Source organism: Phaenicophaeus curvirostris, chromosome 14 (assembly GCF_032191515.1).
Source record: "Phaenicophaeus curvirostris isolate KB17595 chromosome 14, BPBGC_Pcur_1.0, whole genome shotgun sequence".
In the NCBI taxonomy this organism is placed as follows: domain Eukaryota; kingdom Metazoa; phylum Chordata; class Aves; order Cuculiformes; family Cuculidae; genus Phaenicophaeus; species Phaenicophaeus curvirostris.
The window spans coordinates 13,028,467-13,051,815 of NC_091405.1; the positions used below are offsets into that span (position 1 = coordinate 13,028,467).

General features: G+C 41.2%; 1 protein-coding gene across 1 annotated transcript; it reads right to left on the minus strand.

Annotated features, from left to right (window-relative positions):
• Positions 1 to 7,055: 7,055 nt before the first annotated feature.
• Positions 7,056 to 22,792, minus strand: N4BP1 (NEDD4 binding protein 1). Its single transcript, XM_069868748.1, has 7 exons — positions 22,538 to 22,792; positions 16,781 to 18,537; positions 13,548 to 13,678; positions 12,784 to 12,880; positions 11,308 to 11,415; positions 9,673 to 9,780; positions 7,056 to 7,787 (listed from the first exon to the last, which is right to left on the minus strand). Exons 1-7 carry the CDS (start codon positions 22,790 to 22,792, stop codon positions 7,451 to 7,453), a joined length of 2,793 nt encoding a protein of 930 aa, XP_069724849.1. The 3' UTR covers positions 7,056 to 7,450.
• Between the last annotated feature and the right edge of the window lie 557 nt (positions 22,793 to 23,349).

Consider the following 23,349-nt stretch of genomic DNA (forward strand, 5'->3'; position numbering starts at 1 on the left):
CCTACCCTTCTACCCACTGATACCTGATCACACCTTCTGCTCCAGAGGGTCTGCATTCACAAGCCACAAGATTGCTTTAAACAAGATTCCAGCAGACAGACTTTGTGCTCGTTTCACTCAGCAAGAAACTGGAAAGAAACCTTCATAATTTCAAATTTTCTTACTTTTTTAAAAAATAGTTTTATAGCAGAGTATAGAACTATTATTGTGTAAAGATGTCATCCTTTGGACTGGAAAGACCTTTCTGGATAGAACAGCACTCGACCTCTGCTGTTTGTTTTGATGCCAAACAAGCTCTGTCCTTGCCCAACAGCCTGCCTTCTTTAATTTAGCTTAATTATTTTTATTTATAAGTTTTTCTGTGTGTTTACAGCATTAGGAGATGGCATCTTAACAGAGCTTTTTTAAACTACACCTGCCCTGTATTTTATAGGAGGGAGAGCACACGTGCATGCAACACTAGTATTTAATCCACAACCACCACAACTAAATAGGAGTCCTAGTAACAAGAAGGTGTCATGTATAACTTAGATGGGGAAAAAAGGATCTAGATACTATTTCTGTCTCTGCTACTACAGCACTGGCTAATCATTGGCAACTCTGCTAACTCTCCACTTATTCTTCTCCTATCTAAGGGTTTATGAACAGACACGCAGAATTTAAGGCAGACACCCACTACATCCTTCTTACTATGTGTCACTCACCATTAGTGCATTAGGATACAAACAAAAGAAAAGCAAGAGCCCATCAGTGAGGAAAGAAATGAAGGACTATAACATTTTACAGGAACATTACAAAGTCATTTAAGCTGCTTTATTATTTCTATATAATCAAATATCATATTAAAAGAAATCCTAACCTACCCTTCCAAATAGCTCCTCGAGCAGCAATTGCATTCACCTCCTACCAGAAACATTTGAATAATTTCCCTGAAAGGCCCCGAGACTAAACCCACCAGATGGGATAGATGAGATATTCTGGGCTTTTGCATGAATTATTTCAATCCATCATAATTTGGAAGACTTATAGCTGCTGTAATGCTGGAAAGCTTAATTTGATTTCCTTTTATAAAGTAGGGCTTTGATGGATGCTATAAAACAAAGGTTAACCATCTAGCTACTATATCTTTATCTTCTCTGCATTTTTGTTGACAGCAGAGAACTGAGGGCTCTGACTCATGACCTACAGCAGTTTAAACCAATATGCCAGCTGTGACAGCTGAGAAACCACAGCAGCCCTGCACTAGCAGTGGTAGCTGAAATGAATCTCCTGCAAATAACACCAGTAACATTTTAGGCCACTCTAACACATATTGCTTTGAATCAGAGCCCTAAATAATTTTTAGTAAAAATTAATGTACCGAATGGTTTAAAACAAAAACATTTGTGTGCACACAATGAATCAGTAGAGACTCTGAAAATTAACTGTATAATCACACTAATATTATCTTAAACTATTTAATTTTTAGTGCTATCTCCTTATTTATTTACTCGAAAGTCAGAGTCTGGCTTAACTCTGGAAGAGAAACAAGTTCAACGCCTAGCTCGGCAATGTTATGTGTTTCACACCAAGTTACATTCAACCCTGAAAAATTCTCCTTAGATTAGGTGCTGGCAGCTGATAGACAAGGAGAACAAGAGAATAAAAATTTGGGTAAAAATAAAATATAGCAAAATATGTTTCTGTAATGTAAAGAATAACTGGGTAGCTACAAATGCAACAGAAAACATTGATTTGTTTCCAGTGAATGTCAAATAGTACTGTTTTAATGTCCCTTCACTTCAGAATGTCAAGAATGTCCTTATCCATATTCTTGGTGTTCTGCCAGTAGGAGATCTGGCAAAAGACTCTAATGTGCTCTTTTTAATTCAAGGCTCTTTTCTGTAAAGATCTCACACAGAAAAGTATTTATAAATCACAATGTAGCTCCCTCTCAGAAAATATTGCCAGACCTTCACGCTCTGCCCTTTAGATATTCCCAGTTCTACTATATCTTTACAAAACAAACAATTTACTTGGGTTCATTTGGATTCAAGGTGCTCTAATGGAATAAAAATAAAGGAGCCAGGCTCAGACTGGCTTCAGGATCATTTAGTCCCATGTGCCCACAGGTCACTGTCCCAGAGAAAGGTCTGGTCCCTCCCTGCCTCTGTTTTTGGATTCTGTTTTACTGCTCACCAGGTTTTGGCAAAACAAAGCAGCCAGCTCTGCTCTTGTCCCATTATGTGATATCTTCTCTCATTTTTCATGTAATCCCTCTGATTTTTTTAAAAAATATAATTTCTCATACAGTGATATCTTAACTTTTGGCAATCAGAACATCAGATTTCTGGTTGCAATTTTGAATTCAAAGAACTCATATCAAAGGTAAATATATTACTAGCGATTTTGTTTGCACCACAAACCTAAACTACTAGCAAACAGAAGAAAAGTACCTGAACCAAGAAGCAAATGAGACCAAGAAGCAAATGAGAAGCAAATGTACGGCAGTAAGGAGACCAATGAAAGTTTAAAATGATGTGATAAGCCATACAGGTGAACTTCTGCACTAAGACAGGGGGACTGTGCAAACACTTATTATGTTCATACATCATCCCAAAACATTCTACATTTATCTTTGGAGGCCAAGCATGCAACTGTTTACATTTAAATTGAAGCATTAACAAGTGGCTCCCTCTGCTGCTACAGGACTGTCAATAATGGTATTTCATCCCAGAAACTGTTCTAAACTGTTTTGTGGCAGTCAAAATAATCATAAAAAACTAAAGAACTGAAATGCTGGCAGCTTGGAGTCACCTTTAACAATTGTTTTAAAAAGGGTGTGTGTGTGCATTTCTACACCAAAATACATGAAAACCAGCCTTTCACTCTTTTGCTTTTACTCCTTACTAATAGCCTCTGAATAATATTGTGCTCAGCAAAGCTTTTTCCTTAAAATTAATACTAATAAGGCTCAATACTTAAAATATTGTAAGGTCATTCAACAGCCAGGGAGAAAAATTATACATTATTCTGGATTTGAATCACAGTGTTTCCTATACTTAGTGATAAATTTTAAGACAACGAAACTTAATTGGTATATTTCAGCAGAACTCTGATGTCTTTGGACCATAGTTTCTGATTTTTTTCTATTAACAATATGTAATGTTTTAGTTCTTTTACTTACATTGAAAGTATCATTCCTGCAAGGGTTAAAAAGGTACTCAAGTGGAGACGGAAAAAAAGGAACCAGTGTATTCAAAACCAGTTTCCTCTCTCTAGTCATAAGGCAGACAGCAAAAATAAGTTTGTCATGCACAGCTGCAGTTTCAATGGAACCACATTCTAAACATAAGTGCATACATACACAAGTGAAAAGAGTACATATCTAAAATCCATCTGTTTTTTATATTTTATCAGTTGACTATCCTTTTTACCTGAGCACTGCAGAATTTCCACTGTTCATATAGAATTACACACCAACGTATCTTTACAAAACTGAGCAGTCAGGGGCACTAAAGATTCTTTGAACATCATGAGTTGCACTGCTGGAAGGCCCTTGAGTCTGTGATAGAAGAGAGAAATTAAACGTCTCAACACACACCTAGTTTTGTAAGCAGACTCCTCCAAATACCAGAATACCCTACCACGGTTTATACTGCTTTCTGCAGCAGATTATGTAGTCTTTGAATCTGCAAATTAATTAGTATTTTAAACTGTATTTATGAAAATAACAGGCCCTGTACATGAACTATAGCAGAGCTCCCAGCTTCCCAACAAAACAAAGCCATCTCAAAGATAAATCAGGCCCAGATCTAAAAATAGCATTGGATGCAGCTACAACAAATTCCAGCAAGAAAGGCTTTCATATCAAACACAGCCTGCAAGCTTGTGAAACAGAAGGAAACACTGTCGGTGTTAGAAAGGCACTGTATGAGTCACTGGTTTTCATGGAACTTTCTCAGACACTTTCTCTGCCGTTGCAAAAGGCAGTTCAGACATTCTCTTCCAAAACACAAACCACCCTAATATGGCAGTGAAAGGAAAAACAGCACTAGCACTGAGTAATAGGACTCGGTTTTACTTTGCTTGTTTACAACTGAAAAAAAAAACCCATCAAACATTACATAATACCTACCTTAAAACTTGGAGAAGACAATCCTTTCATCCTGTTGAATTTATCACAGAAATCTTGTACTTGTTCTCACACCAGGAATCAGTCTTGGGGCTTTATCCTGGAGACAAACGTTCTATAAAATGTTAAAGGGAGAGAGAGGGGAATGTCACCTCACTTGCTCATAAGGGATGGTCTCTGTTATTTTCCACTCAGAACATTGCTTCTAGCTGTTTTTTCAGCTACCAGACACTGAACAGCACAAAGGCTTGAGGAACAGACTTTAGAGAAAAGAAACACAGATTACAACATTAGTATATTCTCACACCAGCACCTAAAAAGCCAACATGTACCTGACTAGGATACACATACGTGAAAGAAGACAAGTTCTTCAAGCAGGGCGTTCACACACACACAGGCTCCAGGCAGTTTAAGGGAGCCCATAGCTACCATCTGACCGAGTGCAAAGAGAAAAGGCCATTTCCCTTTAAAACTGAGAACAAACAAAGCCCAAAAATCACACTAGGGTTCTGTCTCTGCCTGATTAAGTAATTGGGTGACTTTGAAGTGGTTATTCTAGTCCTGATTAAGTCCAAGCATGAACATTTATTTTGGCCTAAAAACATAATACTTAACAGTTCTTCTCAGGCGTAGCGCAATCATTCAGGACCAGAAAAACAAACCCCCAAAATCTCTGCCATCAGTTCTGGCAAACCAATTAATATGAACAGAAGCCTTGTTGTATACCGAGATAAAACAAACTGAATCCCATCTCCTTTACTACAGATAGGTACAGCATTTACACAGCATTTGCCCCATTGAGCCATAGTCATAGGAAAATAATTTGATTGTACTTGTTACCAATTGTTTAAAACCAGAAACACAGTCTTGATGTCTTTGACACCTCACTTTAGATGTAGGCTGTTCAGTGCAGTGGGCTACCTGCAGTTTGCCATCTCACTTTAATGCTGACATTAAAACACTAAAACATTCATTCATTAAAACGGTCCATTAAAACAGGGTCAGGAAACAAGAGAACCCTGTTCTAGTACTGATTCTGCTGCATTCACTGTGTGATTGACCACTCCAAATACCCAAACAAACAAAACTAACCCCGTATTTTTTTACCTGTACATCTGTACTGCACAGCTGGTTTCAGATTTGAGTACACTAATAAACTAAGGAGACATAGAATAGTTCATATTGCTCTTGGCCCATGTCCTTGATTCTCTGGACTGCCTCTAGAAGAGCTCATTTGGAATTAAGATGCTGACCCACAGCTCCTGTGTCTCCCTCCAGTGTAGAACTAAGAAGTACCTTATTCACCACCGCTGTCCTCCTTGGGATCCTACCTCTGCTCAGGAAAAGCCCTTCACTGGTCATAGTTTACTCCCTTACTACTTATCAAAATCATTAAAAAACTCCAGTCAGTGACAATCAGCTTTAGGAACCTGCCTGAGGGACAGAACTTGATGCTCACATAGTAATTAGCAGGTAAGCACTGCTTCTTGGCAAACATGCCGGTTAGACTGACTCTTTAACATATTCAAAACCTTTCTTTGTCCTCACTTGTGTTTTTGAGATGCTCCAATAGCTATCCCCAATGCTTTTCTTTTGCTCCTGCTGCAATCATCTTTCAGACTTTGCCTTCTCTTTCCACCTTCACTATAGGCGTGTAAGGGCCATGCAAGACGACAATCCCCTCATTTCCTCAGTGCATTTGAGCTCTTTTATATTTAAGCAGAGATATTTCAGAACCCAGGAAACTCCTACTGGAGAGAAAGTCACTGCTCTTGTGCTTTAGGGTAAGGCTCAGTACATCAGAAGTTTAACATAGGCTCTGTAGCCACATTTTCTTTGGTTTAATTTAATTTTACTAATGCGAACACTTAGCACCAAATTCTGCTTAAAAAGAAGGTATAAACAAACTTTTCTAGAGTCACAGACACAGTAATCTTCACTCTACCACTGCTCTCAAAAGCGGTCCTGTTGGTCAGCTTTCACAAATTATGTTCCTTTTTTTCCACTTTATGTTTGAGATTGATCCCAGAACAGGTTTAAAGTGGTTAAGCTGATTGTTAACTGCAGCATATTAGCTCCACACGACAGTATGCCATTTCTAGATAAACAGTACCACATTCTCTTAGCAGCTTATCACAGCATTCAGGTATAGAACAGGCAGGGCAAACAATACACAGGTAATGGTGCAGGTTGTTAAAGATACTAAAATTATCTTGATGGAGCACTGATGGTCAAAAGAATTTCCTATTTAGAAACCAGTAAGGTGTGACAAATCTTTTAAAGCATTACAAATACCTTCTATTGAGAAGACTTGTGAATTTACATTTCCTGATTTAAACCCTCCCTCTCCTAACTATTCTAATATAGTCTTTTTCAGCCTGGATGAACAGGCAAATCAATTCTATGGGTTTTCATTCCCTGGGCACTTTGACTTTACCCGTATATACAAGGCTTCTTAGCTGTCCACTATCAGAAAGCTGCTTAGTATCCTTAAGTTATTCATCTAATATAAAATTTTATCCATAACACTCTTACAGTTACTGTTACGTCTTGCATTTAATCTTTCTTTAAACGAGCACTTCATAACTTCGGAAGCCTTCCTGTTGATCATTACAAAGCAACAGATGCATATTGCCACCTTGTGACAGGACTTCAACAATACACTGCTCCCATGCAGTGATGTTCCAAAGTGCTGTCCGTAGACCCTTAGGAGTATAGCCTATTTCCAAAATGATGCAGAGTTAAGGAAAGCAAGTTCACATTGACACTACATAGAAGTCTTTGTATCAGAAAATATTAGAAGGGCCTCTTTTATTTCCATGGAGATATATTTCAAAGCTCATAAGTGCAGGAGGTAGGAGTAGTGCACAGTTGGTTTTTTTTTCAGAGAATCAATAGTCTAGATACAGACATCAACAATGATATCAGAGAAATGCACGACTTCTATTATTGTATGTTATTTATACAACTGGAAAATATGAATGAAGCTGTAAGAGTCACTTAAGCCACTTCTGAGGAAAGGGGTTTTAAAAAAGTGCTAACGCTATTTGAAGTGATAACATTTCTCTAGAACTGCTACTGCTTTAGTAAGCAATTCAAATGAAACAGAAGATTTTTTTCATATAAAATATTACTACAAATCTGTAGTAGCAGCAGGTTTTAATTTACCAAAACCTAGCAACTAATAGCAACAGAACATACATAAAATTATCTTTATTTATACAAATAAAATTAAGTTCTGAATGTTCACAAAATTAACACCACACAGCAACATTTCTTCACATTTATATTCAAAGTCAGTCAGATCAGTTGTGATGCAAAACCCCTGTATAACGCTCAGTCAAGCACCATGGCAGACAGCGCATTAAGGTCTCTCATGAATGGATTGTCAGCTAGTATTTTATCAATTTTCTGTTTTTGCTCATAATCAGGAAAAATTTTTATCAGGGCATCTCTTAGCCGTACTGTTTCTGAGGCAGATCTCTGTGGTGGAACCGCTAGATGAGTCTGCATGTTTGTTTCCAGTGGAAGCCATGTCGATGAACGATCACTATGCACTCTGTTTATAGGCTGTTGACTGCTACTGGTTGGCTGGAGGACTGGCATGAGGTCAGGTATCTCAGAAGACCATTGTCCACTGCTCTGTAAAGCCTTCTGTGCTGACCGAAAATCTCTATGGAAAAAAAATTAGAATTTTGATTAAATGAAGTAAAGGAGATGCTAGCTGTCTCTGTACAAACACAGGAAAAGAATCTATATAACTCCTGAAATCAGGTTATAAGCATCTTTTTCAAAATGAAACAAAAGCAGTAGGTGCAACAGTTTTCAGTTTGAATCTGGCATGACTAACATTAACTAAAGTTTTCTAGGACTAGTTCAAATGCATTGCGAGTACTGTACTTGACAGAATGCAACAACAGTCAAAGCTTATTTTATAGAAGTATCAATATCAGTATTACTGAGCTAAGTGGATAAAAAAATACAATGAACAAACATACACTGACTTAGAACATGTGAAAATATTGACAGACCAAAGGGGCTTCCAGATGCTCCACAAGACTATTCCTCATCTACTTGTGCTCATGACCGTGAGCACATTGAGATCATGGCCATGTTTCCCTTGTATGATATCCATAATGGGGCAAATTTTTCAGCAATTCAGGATCAGAATATTCTTCATTAATTATTGAGATTACATTTGAAAAGTTGTTGCTACTCTGAAACCAGCAGCACTACAAAGTTTAGGCCATGTCCAATTCAGATGCCACCAGATAACACAGAAATGCGAACTATAACTTATGTTACAATCTCATTTCCTACCACCAAGGGAAATGTATCTCAGTATCTAAATTACAAAGCTCCATTTTAAAAGCATTTAGGTTACGACACCTCCCATTACTCAACATGGAAAGGCTCTCTAATTGCTCAAGATCCTTCTAGTTTCTGATATTATTCCTGGTCCTATTTATGCTTTCTGCATTATTTAGCTCCAGTAGAAAAGTCCCAGGGGAGAAACAAAATTCAATCTTTACACTGGCAGCTTTGTCTTAATAAACCTCACCACACCCCCCCAAAACCTAGTTCCTGTTTTAAAATTATGGATAGGAACCCAATCTTGTTTAGAGTCTTCTCCAAAGAGCACCTTTCAATTTCTACAGTCACCACAGTCGCCTCTCAGAAAACACTCCATTTTCACTTTCTTTTTCTCAGACACAGACAGCCAAAACACAGTGTTCAAAATGGTGTCTTTTAAGGGCGTCACATTAAAGCTTGAATACTTTCTTAAAGCGTTTATAAAAACTCTCTGAATACTTCTCACTACCTTTAGCATTTATAATTCCTAAGCTGGTGAAAGAAGAGCAAAAAGCAGCTTGTTTTCTTGTGCAAAAGAGCAAACCCATTCTCAAGTCTTGGCAGCTAATGCAGAGCAAATTCATACTTTGAATACATGCACGTTTAAAAACTACTATGAACTCAAAGGAACAATATATGTTTATTAAGACTTAAAATTATGAACCAAACAAAAATGCATTTAATAAAAATGCCTCTCAAAAACTGTGTTCTTAACAGTACAGTACCCTCAAGTGTTTAGTGAAACGCCTCTCCTGTGACAAATATGAGTGCAGAGTGTTTCTTTTGTATCACCTGTTGCTCCACTATAACTGAGTGATCAACAAAGGTGTTTTCAATATCCCTGTAATTAACATGAAACCAAGCTACCACGTAACCAAACCACTGGCAGCTTTATGTGATGTTAACACAATTTAGGCCATCTTTGTAGGAAAGCCACCACTATCAAATCTCAGAGGAAGTCACCATCTTTCTTATCTTAGTTCTGAGATCTTGATTAGATGCAAATGTCATCAGCAGTTTCTGAACAGACTGAAGTAATAGGAAAAAACATGTTTTCTTTAAGCTACTACATCCTACAGCATTCTTAGTTTTACTGTACCTTTACAACATAGATCTAAGCAAGCATTCAAGTGAACCACAAAACCAGTCTATTTCACACTTGAAATGATAACTGTCTCAAACAAAAGTGAAAACAGTGCTTATACCTAGAATGGCCTTCACTTCGAAGGAAGTCGTCTAATCTAGGTCCATTTCTTCCCAAAGGATCATCTGGAACCATAAATATGTCACCAGCAAAAGTGTACTGGAGCAACCTGAAAGAGAATTCTTTCAACATTATTTACAAATACTGTATTATACCCTTACTGTCCTTCACCTCTGTAGCACAGGACAAGCAGCTTTAGCAGATACTTCACATCACATCAGGAGTCACCAAGGCTTAAAAAGAAACCCATTTTAGATGCAGCCAGCATTCACTGTCAAAATAATCTCATGGGAGCTCATGTGAACTGTTCCCATCGCACAGCAGAACATTGAGGTTTTTTTTTTTTGAGACCATGTGTTAGATGACTGCAAAGTTTTGCAGAGACACCAGGATGGGACTTTCTATGTGATTAGAGAAGATTTTCTGGTTGTTCAAATTCCCCTTCCTTGTAAGGGTCTTCAACCACATAGCTAAAACACATATCTCATCAGGAACCCACACAACTAGTAAACATAGTGTTAGCTTTTTAATGTTTAGACAAACAAGTTTTTTTTTGGAACCATTTTAGGACAGGCTGCATTGAGGAAAGACAGTTCAACTAAAATTTGTCTGTAAGGAGACGATTTGGTACAGTGGAACCTCCCAGACATAAAACTAATAGCAGATGTTAACATAAACTCTTAAAAACCCACAGACTCAGAATAACGTACTAAGTATTCTTGCAAAAGCTCTGTAGAAGAACAGAACTTGATTTGGGCAGAATTCATTCAAGAAATAACGCAAAGAACTACATGATTAGCCAACATCAGCTGCATGATACTATGAGAACCGTAAGAGTTTTCAACTATTTATTTCATTAAACCTATAAGACTACAGTCACTGTAGTAGATGAACCCTCAAAAGATGTCAGGGAGACTGAGGGATTAGTGGAAAATTTGGGCAACAAAACATCATACATTCATAGTAAAATGATCTGATTTAACTGAAGGAGGAGGCAAAAAAAGCAACAAAACCCAACCAAGCAAAAAGAAACCAGTTGCACAAGAAAAACTATAACTTGCAGAGAATCCACAAGCTGAAGCAGGGGTATTTGATAGCTAAGTGAATTCATCTAAACCCAAAGAACACTCTACAATTGCAAGGAAATGGCTACAGGGATATTTTGCAAGTGTTCATTATTTTGTTTAGCTTTGCTGATTTGTTTTACTAAAATAAAGAGTGACTGATTCTGAAAGCTTAAAAGTGACACTGTATGTCCACCTCAGCTATTGTGTCTCTTTGAAGAAATGAAATGCAAACCAAGAAAGTCTGTGAGAATGGATCATACGGCATGTACTCTAACAGGACCTAACACCAAACTTCAGAAGCTATAGAAACTGGCTGCTACATCAAACTCCTATTTATTTGAGGAATTACAAGGCATACGTTAGAGAATACATGAATAATAGGGACATTACACTACTAAACACACAATTAGAAGGCCATGAATCAAAGTGGTGAAATAAACACAGTACTTTGTTGGGCTTTACTGGAATTGCATGACATAATTAAAAATAAAAAAAATCCCACATGAACATAGAGAGTCTACAACTGTAAGGACAGATATCCCTTTAAGCTATCATAGCTGAGTAATTACCTTTTTTGAATAATTTCTCTCCAGGCAAGTGATTCTGTCACAAATTCTCTGAAGTTATCATTAGTCACAATAACACCTCCAGTTTTATCAGCAAGTTGTAATAAAAACCTGTGAAGTTCATTTCAAAGACTGGTAAGACAGCCTGCTTTGCTGAAAATTGTCCAGATATAGAAAACTAAACATTTTGCCATCCAAGAGTAATCTATTTGCATGAAAATGAGCCCTTTGATTACCAGGAAATTACTCTCCCCCTTAGATTTATAACCATTTATAAGATTCACTTAGCCATCTCCTCTCCAAGCTGAACAGACCCAGGTCTCTCAGCCTTTCCTCATAAGAGAGATGCTCCAGTCCCCTCATTTCCAGGGTCTCCACTCGACTCTCTCCAGTAGTTCCTTGTCTGTCTTGAGTTGGGGAGCTCAGATCTGGACACAGAACTCCAGATGGGGCCTCACTAGTGCAGGGCAGAGGTGGGGGAGAACCTCCCACACCCTGCTGGCCACACTCTTTCTCATGCTCCCCAGGATCCTCTTGGCATTCTTGGCCACAAGGGCATGAGATGAGAACTGCTATATTTTAACAAGACAAATCAAATGCACCCTACTTTATACTTCTTTTGCATATCAAATTTTACAGTCAGGTACCTGACTGTGCAATCTTAACAGCAACACGCAAGCTCGTGATGCAAAAAGCTGGCAATTTTGTACTCAGAAAAATTAAGTATGAACGATTATTGAAACCCAGCAAACTGCAGCTACCTGCAAAACAATTTCAAAGCTGCAAACTGCTCATTCATGCAGAATTAGGAAAGCTGGTTGTGGAGAAAAACTTGAGCAATATGCATTTTAAGCTGTGTCTCAAAACTGGGAAAATTTGGCAATAGCAATGTAAGCACTAGGAAACCCCCTCAGTTCCCAACAGAAACTCCTAAAGCTTACTGTTGTCTTGTTCACTGAAAGACAATCCCCACATTTTGAAGCTGAACTTTGATGCTTACATATTGTTACAAACACATTGCTCCAAATACACATCTACATCTATATGCCACAAGGGCATCCAGAAAAAAACCCCAAACAAAATAGATCAGTGCCTGATTCATGCTAGTGCCCCCAAAACATAAAAGACAATTCAGGGATAGACTGATGATCAGGAAAGCATAAAAACATTATTAGAAGACTAATTTCTTCCTCAATGCAAGTGATGCCATTTGAAATGGATCAATTTTTTTTGTTAACACTGCCATTATGTATAAATTTCTGAAAACACTACATACAATATGATTAAAGAGTGACGCATAAAAATGTTTTTTAGGACAGTAAAATAACCTAATGTGTAGAGCTCAGTCTTAAGTTGGATGCATAGCCCTCTGTCTACACATCTGAAGAACTACCCAATACAACCATTCACAAGACCTTAAGCTATTATATCCATTAGTAATATTTTTAAAAATACTTCAAAATTATGTATATTCCATACCTGTCATCATGAGCAGCAATTCTTTCTCCTAAAACCATCCTTGCAGGGGTTAAAGACACTATTCCAACATCCTGGAGCTGCGTTAAGAAATCCTGCTCTGTTAAAACATGAAACAAATTATTAAAAACAAAAGCTATTTATAGGTTTGACATTTAGTCTGACATATAATTAACAGAAAAGTTGGACTACTTTTGTATCTATTAATCTACAGAAATTACAAATAGATAGCTGAAGAATTGCTAGTATCATTGTACTGGGTTCACATGGCAAGGTTTTGGTAGCAGGGAAGCCACATCTCCCTACTCTCATCTCAACTCACAAACCTTTTGTCATATTTTCTCTCCCCTGTCCATTTGAGGAAGGGGAGTGATAGAGCAGCTTGGGCACCAGGCATCCAGTCAGGGTTAACCCACTACAGCTATAGAAGTGGGGAGGAAGAAGTTGAAACTTGAAATTAAAGGGCAAATAAACCCCAAACCACACAAAAAGGCCTCGACCTGTGGCAAACAAATCCCAAACCAAACAAAAAGGCCTTGACCCGTGGTATATCAATTAGCCTAAAGAGCGTTTCAGTGTTTCATATTGTATACGGAACCCAATTACTCATGCAGAGCAGCCACACTGCTCATGCTTAAGGTTTCATGAAGTGTTCCTTCTCCACTCATTTTTCACAGAAATATCTAAGGAGATAGTTATAATTCAGTTTAATAAAGATGTTATAATTCAGTTTAATAAAGATAACATTAGGAAGCTATTTACCTCACCTGTAATAGAAGGATTACGCCTAGTTCTCCACTGTGGAACGAATACAGTAATATTTCTGTGGCCACGTTTCCAAAAGTAGTCAACAGCTAATGCAATTCCTCGACAGGAAAAGAATTTCCTCAGACCATGACTGGGGGCAGAAGAATGAGAAAGGATATTGGAGTTCTGCTACTATGAATACAAAGAAAACTGAACAAAACCTTGCAGTGCGAAGCTTGAAACTACACATACAGCCTCACCAAAATAAAAGGCAGATGGATGCTATAGATAAGGAATCTTATAAATGGAAGGAGATCTTCAGCAAAAGAGACTAGAAACATCACTTTCCATCTTTATAGCTCAGTTTCTTTTCCATTTTGAGGGCACTACAGTACCTGAGTAATGAGAAGTGGGTTTAGCTTTAAAAAGAAGCCAATAGTGATGATTCCCACAATCTATTAGCTATAGATTAAAATGATCATGATCCAATATTGCTGTAGTTCCAAATATAGTCCCAAAACAGAACAACTCTGGTTCAACTGGTTCCCAATGATTACATCTGAGAAGCTCTCTGATAATTTTAGATATCGGAGCCTCCTCTCCGCTCCAACAACCTGAGCTACCGTTTTCAAGCAAAAGAATGGAATTTCTTTGAAGAAAGGTTTTTAAAATACTGTATTCTGGTGGCAGTTTTTTAATGCCCTACTCTAACGTGAGGCATGTGAGCCTGCCAGGAAATGGGTGATTCAGTATCCTGCTGAATACACCAAATTGTCCCAAATAGATTGTTTACAGCTTTAATTTAACAGAAACTTCGGATTTATTAGTAGTTTAGAGACAGATCCCAGGGTTAGGATGTGTAGTTTTTAACAGCAATTAATCATCAGCCAATTGAATAAAGTGATGCAACAGAATTTGCTATTATTTGCTATAACTGAAATAGCAACTTAAAGATTTAAGAATGGGATGAGACTTACTGCAGGGTTTCCTAAATCAAATCACACAGACACATATACAAACACAAAGATATATAGATAGACATACAGACACACAAACACAAAAACACATAAGCACACAGCACAGAGGCTAGGCTATAATCAAAAATTCCTTCTTCCTCAGCTTAGGGAATTACTCACTTCCAATACATAAGCATTCCTCAATGGGCAATCTAAACCTGACTTCACCCCCATCAGCTCTCTAAATCTTGAAAAGCCCACTCTGATAGGTGTCTCAGTTCAGGTGCAGATGCTGGGTCACAACCCACTATGATCCTGGAGAGCTCAAAGGGTCTCAGTTAGGATCACTACTTGGAGGAACACGAGGTAATTGACTTTGGTCAGTACTTCTCCATTCGGGTCACAATTCATGTTGGGCAATTCTGGTCTTTTTCTACCAGCTGTACAATTTGCGTGCTTTCTGGATCATACCACTCTGGTACCATCCTGCTCAGGCTACAGTCTAGGCAGGAAACATTCCAGGGGCTGTCAGGGAGTCACTGATCATCCCTGCTCACTGCCCTTGCCAGGCAGCAGGAGCTCCAGGTGTGGTCAAGGAGTGCCTCAACGTTCCAACTCGCTGCACTTACACAAAGACAAGGACACAACAGGATGGCTCTACCATAACATGCACAGCTCACCCTGAGATCACAGTGTCCAAGCAGGGGAGAGCTGCACCACCACATTCCACATGATGGCTAAAGTAAATCTATCTCTCCACAGAGTGGAGATGTGGTCACCTCTTGCCTCTGTGTCTAAAAATACATAATGCTGCACTCCAACTATAATTTGAGGGAAAAATTGATGTTTTGCTAACCTCTTTGCAATAGGACCTCAGCTGGTGTGCAAGACAATCCTTTGGAGTGCATGAAGGAAACATGAGAACTTCAGTAATGCACATATATAGTTGATTAATAGACATATACTGGAGGGGCACATGCAAAGACTTTTTTATTGATAGGAGTGCTCAATCAAAAAAGTTAGATCATCACTGCCTACAGCAGTCTCACAGCCAGACAGATGAGTAGATGTTTATTCACCATCTTCTAATTCATTGCTTTCAGATGTATTTTGTTATTCTTAAAAAAATATCCCAAAGATACAAAACTCTACAGATGAAATATGGAGATGAAAAAATCTCTCCATGTTAAAAAAAACCCAAAAAAACAGTGGTGTATTTGTTATTTTCTACATGAGCCAAACAATTTACATTTCTCTTCCACTAATACAAGCTTGGGAAATAATTTTTAGAAGTTCAAAGTAGCTTATGACTCAGTTGTGACTTGCACTTCAACATCACTGTTTTCTCAATAACAGAATGGAATAATGTGGAAATAAGTTTGCTTTAAAAACCTACTTACTGTAACAAAACTCTGCACTTGAATTAAAGCAATGACAAGAGTTACTGATCACGTCAGTCTTCCCCTTTAAACTTAGCAAGACTATAGAACCACAGAATCATTAAGGTTGGAAAAGACCTCTAAGATCATCCAGTCCAACCGTCAGCCCAACACCACCATGCCTACTAAACCAGGTCCCGAACTGCCATGTCTACACACTTTTTTAACACCTCCATGGACAGAGACTCCACCACTTCCCTGGACAGCCTATTCCACTGCTTTGCCATTCTTTTGGTAGAGAAATTTTTCCTAATAGCCAATCTAAACCTCTGCTGGCACGGCTTGAGGCTATTCCTTCTCATCCTATCACTCCTTACTTGGGAGAAGAGACCAATATCCACCTCTACAACCTCCTTTCAAGCAGTTGTAGAGAACAGTGAGGTCTCCTCTCAGCCTCATCTTCTCCAGACCAAACAGCCTCAGTTCCCTTAGCTGCTCCTCAAACAACTTGTACTCCAGCCCCTTAACCAGCCCTGTTGCCTTTCTCTGGATGCGCTCCAGCCCCTCAATGTCCTTCTTGTAGTGAGGGGCCCAAAACTTAACACAGGATTCGAAGTGTGGCCTCACCAGCACCAAGTACAGGAAGATGATCCCTTCCCTACTCCTGCTGGCCACACCATTTCTGATCCAAGCCAGGATGCTGTCAGCCTTCTTGGCCACCTGAACCACTCCTGGCTCACATTCAGCTGCTGTTGACCAGCACCCCCAGGTCCCTTCCCACTGGGCAGTGTTCCAGCCACTCCTCCCCAAGCCTGTAGTGCTGCATGGGGCTGTCGCTTTACATATGCCACAGCAACCTTCCAGTCCCTATTTCATTTGAAAGTTCATTGCAAGATAGCTGAGAAGAACAATACTTACGAAATTGCAACATTGCTTCCATCAATAATGATATGTTTTAAATATGGTTTACCAGGTTCATTTTTCAACTCCAGTTTGTAGGGTTTTTTCAGAGATTCCAAAAATCTTTGGACTCCAGTAACTGAAGGATCCAGATAATGTCCACGTGGTCCCACTGTCTCTCTATCAGGATATGAAGGATGTATTTGTGAAGACAATGCCTGGCCTGGGACAGGATTTTCAGACCTCGAAGTCTGGGAAAGGCGCTGGTTGAGAGACGTCACTTGAGAAGAAGAGCTGCAGTGCCCTAATCGGTCCTCAAAACCAGGATGGCAATTCTGTACAGTTGAGGGTCCTGCATATTTTTGCTGAACTGCAGTTTTAGTCTTGGTTGAGGTGCACTGCACATCTGAGCTCCCTCTGGCTACAAAATCAACATCTTTTAATGCTCTAGCTTCTATAGCGCCGAAAGTTACACCACCATCAGTTTCTACATCACTTGAGCTTGAACTGCGATTCTTTCCAGTGCAATAAATGTCTCTCTGTTTATAGCACGTAGCTGAACTGCCACAGGAAGAAGCAGGTTTGCATGCTAACATACGCATTTTGTCTTCTGCATCAACTTGTGTGCTTGGCAAATCTCTCATTTTGTGATATTCATTTTTTGTCTCCTTTGAAGTATGACTGGATTTAAGTGGACTTTTATTGCTAGAGATGCCTTCATCTTCTAGCTTTTGTGAATTATTTGCATTACCTCCTAAGGGAGGATCGATTGTTTTAGGCTTTTGAGATGACTGTTCACGTTCTTTTTGAAGTTTTAAGTTTTCCCTTTCTATTTCTTCCAATAACGTTAATGGTTCCACAGATTGTCCAAGGATACCAATAACTTTCTCTACAATATTTTGGGAATATCCCATTGTTCTGAAAAAGTTAACAAGAATCTTGTACTCCATTTCCTCACTGACATCATCACCTTCTTTAAGGCAATCACTCGATTCATTGCAGCTATACGAAAGCAGATCAATAACTGCATCGCTGTCTGAAGGATTACTGTGCGAAGCAGATTTATCTTCCTGATCATTTTCCAAAGAGAATTGTTTTTTATGGAGCCTTTCCTCATCATCAGAAGATCTTCTTTTATATGACTGCCTTTCATTAGGCACCACTGCCTCCAGAGGCACAACATTTATAGGAACAAAACTTGTTCCAGGAGCATCAGAAAACACAGTGTCCATTTGCTTTGTGAGCTCAGTTACAGGTGTTCCAGCCTTATTTCTTGCTTCCTTACCACCTGCTCTTCCATCTCTGTTTGTAGCAATTACTTTGGAGGCTTTGTTCTCTAAAAGCTCTGTCAGGCTTTCAGAACCTGTAAGATCTATGATATCGCTCTTCACTTGACATTCAGTCTGTGTAAGAGCCAACAGTTCTCTTTTTAGTGAGCTAGGCAAAATCAGTAAATCCATTATATATTTATCTGCATGTGCTTCCACAAATTGTCTGAACTGCTTTTTAATCTCTGATTCATTGTCACCTAATAAGCTTTCGTTATTCTCAAAAAGCTTCACAAACTGCTGAACGTGACTTTGAGCCATAACAACAGCTTCCGCACATCCCTTGATACCAAGCAATCCGATCTCCAGCACAGTTATATCAGCACAGGTATCCTGAATTAGACTGTTGAGAAACAGGCTCTGTGCACCAACAAAGATGCAGTGCATGTCCTTTGGGTAGTACTCCTTTTTTTCTAGTTCAGGTTCACAGAGTCCTTTAATATACTCCTAGAAGGAGAAAAAGACAGCAGAGTGAGTATTTGTTAAAAGCTAGTACATAAGGTTAGTTTTGGTTAAGTTAGTTGACAAGTACATTACGAAATAAAGCAAATGCAGCATAAGAAATGTGACAAAGTGAAACCTGCAAGTAAACCAAACAATAGAGATAAAATACAGATATTCAAAATGATTTTTTGATCTCATATAAGGCTAGCTTTCTTTTACATCCTGTTGCTTATAAATAAGCTTACTTGAAAATGATAGTAATGGAGTATTTCAGTTGTACCTCAAACAGTTTAAAAAGTAAGTCAAAAGAGATTATTTCTTTTTTCCTCCCATCCCCTGTTGTTTGGTCAAAGAGAACATAAGCTTCACAAACAAATGTCTCGCACTAGAGAATCCTACCTAGTCCCTAGAACTGAACTTCTAAAAACAGCTTCTAAAGAAAATTTCCAAAGGTTTATCACAGCAGCAGGCATTCTGTATTTTCAAGTTGTTATGTGTTACTTATTTTACACTTACTACTCATGAATCAAGGACACTGATCTTGTGGCAGGACACAACATAACTAGTAGCCACAGTAGTATCCATTAAAAGATATCCCGTAGGATAAAAGGCTAAAAAGCAAACAACAAAACCACTATCTAGACTCTGATATATCTGGTTAATAAGAGAATCTTACATTTGTATTTTAAAACTGTCAGAGCACCTACTTACAACAGGTATATAACACCAAACAAAAACACACACAAAGAGCTCAACAATAAGCCAGCTTTCCACATGAGGCTTTGAAGCTCAGTATTTTGAAAAAGTAGATGATAGTGACAAATGGTTCCAGATACTTCGGCGTTCAAGAGTCCAGTTTTTTTTAACAGACTTAAAAAAAAAAAAATCCCCTTGCTATTTCTGCCACCTGGAAGTTACTAGAGGTAAATTCACTATATTACCTTGTTTTAAATGTGTCAGAGTTCAGAACTCTGTCAATACAGCCTACTATTTCCTCTTTCAGGCAGCATTATTTTTCCCCAAGCTGCCTCTTTCTGTGCTTAAAAATCTGTAATGCAGTAAAAACAGCTTCTAAGCAGCAGTCATTGCTTTTGCAGACTCCCAAGTATACCAGATTTTATTATCTATCTTGACTCTCAGAGATTAAACTTCCCTTTTAAATGGAACTGGAAACTAATACACAGTAATGAATAACGTAATACCACTTCCTATCATCTCTCTAGTTACATCAACACAAGTATCAAGGCAGTCTGCTTCAAGACCATATTAGCCCAAACTGCTTGTGAAACAAAATCCATAGGATTACTTTTCTTATTACCGCTTTTGCAGACCAACAGGACAATAACATAATTGGAAAAAATGATACTCAAAATATGGGAATTTTTTTTACATTTAGGAAGCAGCACTGAAGAATGCATATCTTGCACGTGACTGATGAATTAAAACAAAAATTGGTAAGACCTAATCTTTTAAAGGGAGACAATAAAGATGTGCAACTGCTCATACTTTCTAATCAATAACCGCCCCCAAAAGTGTCTTAAAACTACTCTAGATGTCAAGCCTCCCATGCCATTTAAAGTATTTGGAATAGGAAGATTTTGTATGTTATTAGGAAAACCAGCACTAAAAAATTGAAATCTTAAGCTGTTTGTGTCAGGCTTTAACTTTCTACACACAAGAAAGTTGTACTGCAGCTGCCTGGAGAAGAATAGCTGCTTATGGTACCTCTAACAGTTTCTGGACCCTCTGAGCCCAAATACACAAGCAAATTGGTTTAAAGACAATTTCAGTGTCAAATAATTCAAAAAATATCAGCATTCATAATATTTTCCTTGTAAGTCTTATGTGTTACACAGTTAGGGCATCAAGTTTTTGAAAGCAGACTGCCAAGCCTGTGAATTAAGTCACAAAATACATGTTAAGGTTCCCCACTAATATGTGTATTTAAACAAACACTGGCATATCAAGATTTTGGGTTCGAAAGCTACCTTCAGCCTCGCCAGTGCTCACACCACCATTCCCACCATAAGTTAAGCAGCTACACTCATGTAGTGGAGATGGAAAAACCACCATTCCCAACACGAGTCAAGCAGCTACACTTGCCAGGTCCACGATGAGTAATAGTAATCTCATCGTCACTGCTGACCCAGTCAAAGGTTAACAAAACAACTCCGTGAAGATCCTTGACAGCAGAGACACAAACAGCCCAGATGACTCCTCCTCGGTGTCTTTTAAGGTGTTTAGTGGTCGGTTAAGAAGAAAGCTCTCTGCTCCAGCAAACCACAGCAGGCTGGATATGCCAGTTTTAAGAAAATATTAGTGCCATTGAGCAGTCAGTGACAGCTTTGCTAATAAGCTCCTGAATGCCACAGAGCAAGCTAAGTCTGTAAAGCAACTGTGAAACAGGGCAGCACCCAAGCAACCTGGAGGAATTTCTTGACTTCGGGAAGAAGAATCATAGAATTATAAAATAGTTTGGGTTGGAAGGGACCTTAAAGCCTATCCAGTTCCAACCCCCTGCCATGGGCAGGGACACCTCCACCCAGACCAGGCTGCCCAAGCCCCATCCAACCTGGCCTTGGACACCTCCAGGGATGGGGCAGCCACAGCTCCCCTGGGCAACCTGGGCCAGCGCCTCCCCACCCTCATGGTGAAAAAATTCCTCCTTATTTCTAGTCTGAATCTGTCCCTCTCCAGTTTATCCCCATTGCCCCCAATTCTATCACTCCAAGCCTTTGGGAGCAGCCCCTCCCCAGCTTTCCTGGAGCCCCTTCAGGCACTGGAAGGTCGCTACAAGGTCTCCTCGGGGCATTCTCTTCTCCAGGCTGAACAACCCCAACTCTCAGCCTGTCCTCACACGGGAGGTGCTCCAGCCCTCGGATCATCCTTGTGGCCTCCTCTGGGCCCGTTCCAACAGCTCCAATTCCTTCTTATGTTGAGGATTCCAGAGCTGGACACAACACTGCAGATGAGGTCTCCCAGGAGAGGAGCAGAGGGGCAGAATCCCCTCCCTGGCCCTGCTGCCCACGCGGCTTTCGATGCAGCCCAGGACACGGTTGGTTTCTGGGCTGTGAGTACACGTTGCTGGCTCATATTGAGCCTATCAATCAGCACCCCAAGCCCTTCGCAGGGCAGCTCTCCAATACATATCAAACCCCGGGATTGCCCCAACCCCAGTGCAGGCCTTTGCACTTGGCCTCGTTGAACCTCACAAGGTTCGCACAGCCCCCCTTCTCCAGCCTGTCCAGGTCCCTCTGGATGCTCCCCGTCCTTCCAGTGTCCTAACTGCACGGCAAAGCCTCGCAGCAGCTGAAGCTTGGGGTGGGGGGGGGGGCTGCGACACCAACGAACCCTGCACTTCTCAGCCGAGCTGTTTCCCTCTACTCCCTACGCTTAAGTCAACACCACCGGAGACAGCCTGGCACCTGGCACACACCTACCCGCCGAAGTTTTTGTTTCCTCCTAAAACACCTTTTCCTCCACCCTTTCTCCCTCCCACCCGCACGGCGCGGCTCCCCCCGACAAACCCGCCCCACAGGCCGCGGCCCGGGGAGGGAGGAGCTGGTCCCTCCGTAAACCCGGTCCCTCCCCGTTCCAAAAGTCAACCCCCCCGCGCTGTACCCGGTCCGAGAGAGGTTTGCCCTACGGCAAAACTACAACTCAACCCCTCCCCCCCCCCCCCCCCGTAAACCCTGCCCCCTAAGCCGTGTCCTGGGCCGGGGTTGTCACCCCGTAAACACGGTCCCCCCCCGCTCCAAGAGGGCCCTTCCTGCAAACCCGGCCCCGCCGCTGTACCCCGTCCAAGAGGGGTTTGTCCGTCCCCCGAACCCCCGTGCCCGGTCCCAAAGGGGTTTGTCCGCCTGCAGACCCGTGTGCCCCCCCACCCCCCAGGCCGGTAACCCTATCCCGTAACCCCGGTGCCCCCCCACCTCCGTGCAAACCCACCCCCCGAGCCGCACCCGGCCTGTCAGCCGTGCCCCCGCTCCCCCTGCTCCCCCCGCACCTTCGCGCTCCGCACGGCGCCGCCGCCGCCCTCCAGCTGCACCCAGACCCGGGCGGCGGGCGGCGGTCCCGGCGCGGGCGGCGCCTCCGGCACGTCGAGCCGCACGGCGAACAAGGCCTCGATGCGGCCGCGGTTCCCTTCGAGGAGGCGCCTCTTCTCGGCGGGGACGGTGAACTCGTCGACGTCGCCGCTGCTGCTGCCGCTGCTGCCGCCGCGCCCCGGCTGGGAGCCCCGCGCCGCCCGGCGAGCCGCCATCAGCACCCGCCGCCCATGGCCGCAACACGGGGAATCCCCGCGCGCCGCCGCGCGTCATCGGCCGCGGACCGCGCCGCCGCCCGGGGGCGGGGACAGCCCGCAGGGACCGGGGCCGCGGGGCGGAGCTCGGCGGGAGCCCCCAGCCCAGAAACTAACCGCGACCTGGGCAGCATTGAAAGCCGCGTGGGCAGCAGGGCCAGGGAGGGGATTCTGCTCCTCTGCTCCTGTCCTGGGAGACCTCATCTGGAGTGGTGTGTCCAGCTCTGGAATCCTCAACACAAGAAGGAATTGGAGTTGTTGGAATGGGCCCAGAGGAGGCTACAAGGATGATGATCTGAGGGCTGGAGCACCTCCATAATGAGGACAGCCTGAGAGAGTTGGGGTTGTTCAGCCTGGGGAAGGCTCCAAAGAGACCTTATAGCGACCTTCCAGTGCCTGAAGGGGCTCCAGGAAAGCTGGGGAGGGGCTGCTGACAAAGGCTTGGAGTGATAGAACTGGGGACAATGGGTGTAAACTGGAGAGGGACACATTTAGACTAGACATAAGGAGGAATTTCT